Below are 6,000 nucleotides of genomic sequence, written 5' to 3'. Positions count from 1 at the left end.
AAAAAAAAAAAGGGTATATGATTGTTCTAAATATAACTTTGTAAAAATCGTTTTGATCTTTCTAACTTTTGGGTGAAACTATACCATTCATGCATGCTTTTTTTTGCTAAAACTATACCATTCATGTTATTGTCGTTATCTCTCTCTCATTTTCTTTTCTTTTTTTTTTTGTTTTTTGCCTATAACTTTTTTCCTATGTGTATATGCGCCTTATAAGATGCGACGAGTGTCACTCTCATGCAAGTGAATACAATGGGATAATGTGGAATCATATTCGATCTTAAAAAGAAATATATATGCTTAAGTTTTAATTTATAACTATTTCCAAAGGAACGTCATTTACCTAGCAATGGCATATCTCTCCATTTTTGTTTTATTTTCTACAGTTTATAGTATGACTTAATTTGTTTTTTGTAGTCCCAAAGTTTTTGAGGAAAATTACTGACGTACTATGTCGTTCCAGATAGCTGTCCCAATCTATTTTATACTACTTTTTTCGAAACCGTTGAAAGAACAGTAATGCTTGTAAATGTGGTAAAAATAATAATTGAACGTGGTCCGGCTGCTGAAGACAAAACAAAGAAGAACACAAAAGTTTGGTGAACCACAACCACTCTTAATTTGTCAGATACTATAATACAAGATTGTTGATGCGCAACCACTTTCACTTGACTTAAAACAAGTAAGTTAATTAGTGTAGTTGTCTTAAGAATTATCCAACATCCTAAAGAACCTAAAAAAAAAAGGAAAGAACAATCTGCATTTTTAAAAATGTCCTTGCAAATCAATTTTGACTCGGTATAATTTTTTTTTTCTTCTTCTGAGCACATGACATGATCCAAACCATGTTGTCAACGATCCATTTATATGAAATCATAAGCATTTTGATACCGTCTATGTCTCATCTAAATAGATGGAATGTCATTGTGACATTTTCACTAGAGACATTAAGAATATTATGGAACAAAAATTCGACAATGCGATTCGTCTGATAAAAAACCACCCCAACGATCATAACTACTGGTAACTATGATCATTGGATAGCTAACCTGGAATTGGCATAACACCATCATGAGACGAATTTATATTAAAAACTATTTACAAAACTTGTAAATGCTGTACTCATTATAAAACATCCTTAAGAAATACAAAACAGATATACATATACATTTGTAAGGACACGAAAATCTACCTACTTACACGCTTACGTTTCTCCTAACTAATGTTAAGGCATATTGGAATAAGATATTTTGCAAGATTATCATTATCTTTATGTAATAGTTGCTTTAGGTATCTTCTCGAAGATTTAATGCGACGACGTCAATGCAAGGTTGCTTAGGACACCGATACTGTAGAACCCTCTAAGTGAACGCTCAAATCAAAAGATTTTTGTTTTGGCCCAGGACTCCAAGTAGTAAGATATTTTCTTAATCCCCCTTTTTGTTGAAACTGAGAACATATTTATAGTTTTGGAACCAAATTGACCTACTACGTAATGATTTCTCAACTGAGCCATATAGCTGTGTGCGATCAGCACGACTAGCAAATCTAGGACACGATACGGGGACATGTATTGATCTTGACAGATTCTATATAGGTGAATGTTGTATAATTGATGTTGTCTGGTATGATGCTGTTACGAAAGCTAAAGCCAGTCAAGAAGCTTCACACAAATTTCGATACTCACATATTACAACCAAAATTCACCGATACTTACTGAATAAATAAAACGTTCCCCAACACTTATTTTTATCGTTAAAAAAAACAATTATTTTTATCAATAATGATGAACTATGCATAATTTTTATATCATTTTAGAAATTTTGTTTTTGATCAACGTGTATTCTGACAGCACATATAAGTTAATTTAAAAGAGAGAAGGTATTTTTTGGTGAATGCATTCAATAGGCTCTCATAGTCGACTATAGACACAGATCGAGACGAGTTGGGGAGTAAACTAAGCCCACGTCTTATATATATTTCACCATCATAGAATATGGTTATGGTCGGTCCATTTCATTGAATCCCTCTCTCTTGTCTCTAAAAATCCTTTAATTTTTTTTTTTCTTTTCTTTTTATAATTCGTATGTTGTGAATTCTGTATTAATTATCTTTTGAATCCATAGATATGAGATGATTATCACAACTATAAAATTAAAGTACATCTAGCTAGCTAGTGACCAATGATTCTTATAAGATCGAAACTACATTTAACTACTTGATTTGTTATCGAACATTATAATTATGATATTGTAAGTCCCTATTTGACATGTTGCACTCAAATATCATCAAGAAATCAAAACAAGTTAGAATATTCATGTTGTTCTCTTAATTTGTTGAAAAATAGACTACTTGAACACACACAACCACTCTTAATATTTTTTCCGATTAACGAAAGAAAAACAATATTTTTTATTGAGTATATAACCAAAAAAAAAATTATTATAATATGAATATCAAATAAAATATATATTTATCAGGAAGAAAAGGTTATATATATTAAAATCTTGAAAAAGTTACATCTACATGCCAAAAAAAAAACAGTTTAATAACAAACATTACTTAGCTTGAATGTTGAATCTGACTGCAATATTTATATACAAAACCAATTTGAATAAAACCAATTTGACCCTTAATCACCGAATTCTTTTGTTTCTAACACCGAACAAGCATTAAAGTATTCGATTACAATCACATAAACATAATGTATAACAAGAAGTGGCTCTACAAGATGCAACACATACTCTAATTTTCATTTATAAAAAGAAAAATAAAATTAGAGTCTTCACATTTTTTCTTTGTAAATAAAAAACAAAATCTTCATTGAATAGAAAAGATGTATATCTAACTTTATAGATAAGAAAATATATACTTTACTTAGTAGAGAAAAAAAAGAGTCTCATGATATATAACTATATTCACTTAAGTTGAGTGGGATCTTTGCCAAATGAGCTCAAGCTCTCGAGCAAAGTCTTTTTGTCGGCCGACGACAATGGTGATGTGGTCTTTGTCAAGTATGACGTGGACAGTGGCACGTGGCAATTTGCTCTTGACACTGTAGCTACACTCCACAGGAATGAGCTCGTCCTTGCCACCGTGGAATATGGCGATGTCACAGTCAACGTGGTCACGGACATGGTCCAGATACGAGTCGAGCTTGGCTCCTGACCCGAAGATGATGTTGTGTAATGTGTGAAATGACCCATTATGTGTGTGACATAAGAACCCCTCTATCAAATACGTTCGCATCCTGCAAACACATGATATTTAATTTCGTTATTCAAACTATTTTTCGCACCTTCTATCAAACGTTCAAATTAATCATATTTCACATATATTGCTACGGTGCAATTTTTTTTTTTTTTTTGGTAAAAGGTTAAATTTTATACCATTTTCTGATTTTTTCTGTACAAAATAAAACTAAAATACGCATACAATACGGTGCAAATTTCATTTTGATAGATACATTAAGTGACCCTAAATTCAAGATGCTTTGTTCTTGTATCTCACTTTATATGACATATAAACAGTAAAAAGTTATATATATATTTATTAGTATGATATAAAACGCCAAAATGAATTAAATGCATGGGGTCAAATAATGGAGGAGACACGGTCGATATAAGTCGCTTTCTATACGTTTCAAGACAACTTTTTCTATAACATAAAGCTATTATAGATTGCATTCTCAATCTCGCCTATTTTAATTCTAAATATAGTATCACATAAATTATGTTAAAACTACTAAAGTTGACAAATCAAAGATTATATAAAAGAAAAAGTTGTGTAAGTTCATCACATATAACAATTCCGACGCGTCAGTTCCAAGGTATCGAAGAAGATGAGTGGTTGGTTCATTTAAACGCCTAACCGTATGTACGGTGGGTTGATTTGGCTTATACTACTTTTCAAAATATCGCCGAAAGTAAATTATCTATTATAATTAGATTGAAACGTAATTAATTAAGGCCAAGTTTGTTATTCCTATTTTCTTAGGTTTCATGTATGACAAACATTTGTATGGTATATATATGTACCTGTTTAAAGTGAGAAGGCGGGTGACAAATTCAATCAAGTGATGATTTTTGATAAGGACGAGGCCAATGGTGCGGCCTAGGTGCTCGTACCAGCTAAGCACTGATGCACCAAACTGCATCGGTGGCCAAACTTCCTTTCGAGCCACTTCCTTCATTATGTATTGGGCCGGTTGGACTCCCTTTGGCACCTTGTAATATGGCTGCCATATTATCACTTCAATTATTTACCTCTTAAGTCCAAAACATTCATAATCAAAATAAGTCAACTAAAACAAAATAAGTTGTTCATAATAACGGGTGGATCCGCCCTTGTTCATAACTAAAACAAAACATAGTACTTAAGAAAACATAACGTCCAGGAAAAAACAAAATTATACCAAACTTATTCATTTTTGGTTTGGCTAATATACTTTTTAACATGAATTCCAAACACACGTACCAAAACCCATGTATAATATTATTTTAAAAGGGTAAAAATAAACCAAGATTTCAAATTAAGGATTTATTATTATCACGTATAATTGTTGACTTACAGGAGCCAAAAGAGTAAGGGATTTGATAGCTCCTGGATGTTTAACGGCGAGTGCAAGAGCTAAAATGCAGCCTAGGGAGTGAGCGACGATGTGGAACGTTTTAAGTTTGAACTGAGAGATCACCGATTTCTCAATCATCTCTAAATGTTCTCTTAGTGTATATAACGAGTCATTTGGCTTAGGACTTCTTCCATAGCCCAAAAGATCGACTGCGATGAACCTATACTTTGATTTGGCCGAATCAGAAAAGTTTGGGAAGAGAGTCTCCGTCCAAAATGCGGATGATGATACGAAACCATGTATAAACATAACGTTGTCTCGGACCTTCTTTTTATCTGCACATACAGTATATCATTTATTTATGTTACCTTAATATATCAAAATAAGTCAACTATTGTGGAACGGGTGGCGACTAGAAAAATATAGTATATTAAATTTTGATAATTCTACGTAACACAAAAAAAAATGTTGGAAGTGGATAAATTAATTTACATGCACAGAAATAAATGCTGGAAGTGGATAAAATTAATTTACCTTTGGGTTGTTGAACTTTGACAAACAGAGAATCTTTGTTGGAAGAAGTGAGCCAAGAAGTGCAGAAACTGCAATGACAATCCGACCATCTTGGAGCTGTCGAAGATTTCTCAACCACCGTAGAATTAAAAGTCATTAATCTCTTTTTACTTTTACTAATCTTCTTCTTCTTAGACTCATCGTGATCACAAGATTCCACCACATTGCCTCTCATGATCAAACCCCTATAATTAAAACATTTCACGGACCTCACGAGCTTAGAGAGCCTCGTTAGAAGTGAAGGACCACGTGAGTAGAGCGTGTCCGAGATCTCATCGAAATGGATCTTATTTCTTGTCAATGACACAACCTTTGAGTACTCTCCTCGTTCCGACACTATGATCTTCTCGGTCTTGGCTTTAGCCTCTGGTGGAGAATAGCAGTAGCAAGGTTTCCTCTCTGACTCCAAGAAGTAATCCAAAGTCTTGTACGTAAAACAAAGCAAGAAATCGGCAATGTCGAGGAGGGAGAAGACAAAGAAGCCCACAGTGCGGTTGAGCCACCGTGCAAAGCCCATGATGATGTTGTGGTGGTGAATGTTGAAGAAGGGGTTTGATTTGAACCTTGGAAATGTGTTAGTGAGAGTGTTATATAAGTTTATGATGATGATGATGAGAGAGAGGGTAATTTATAGCAGATGACAGGTATATGAATTTATTGTTTCATTTAAAATAATTTGCTGTCCAAAGTGATGAAATTGGGTGGAGGTTGAACCTTTTTTTTTTGCAAACCCTAAATTAAATATTTAATTTTCATTATACTTTGTCATAATATGTTTATAATTTGGAATGTACTATATTAATTTATGGTTTGAGAGACTTTTGAGGTAAAAGTACCAACAAGAAACTATGCCTCAT

At 32.9% G+C, this 6,000-nt stretch overlaps 1 protein-coding gene across 1 annotated transcript; it reads right to left on the bottom strand.

Annotated features, from left to right (window-relative positions):
* Positions 2,669–5,790, bottom strand: LOC104724561 (probable lysophospholipase BODYGUARD 2). The gene is made up of 4 exons (XM_010443069.2): positions 5,105–5,790; positions 4,571–4,905; positions 4,038–4,237; positions 2,669–3,250 (listed from the first exon to the last, which is right to left on the bottom strand). Exons 1-4 carry the CDS (start codon positions 5,658–5,660, stop codon positions 2,923–2,925), a joined length of 1,419 nt encoding a protein of 472 aa, XP_010441371.1. The 5' UTR covers positions 5,661–5,790; the 3' UTR covers positions 2,669–2,922.

Source organism: Camelina sativa, chromosome 11 (genome assembly GCF_000633955.1).
Source record: "Camelina sativa cultivar DH55 chromosome 11, Cs, whole genome shotgun sequence".
NCBI lineage: Eukaryota > Viridiplantae > Streptophyta > Magnoliopsida > Brassicales > Brassicaceae > Camelina > Camelina sativa.
Note: the sequence above shows the minus strand (reverse complement) of the source record. Positions and strands in the feature narration are given on the sequence as shown.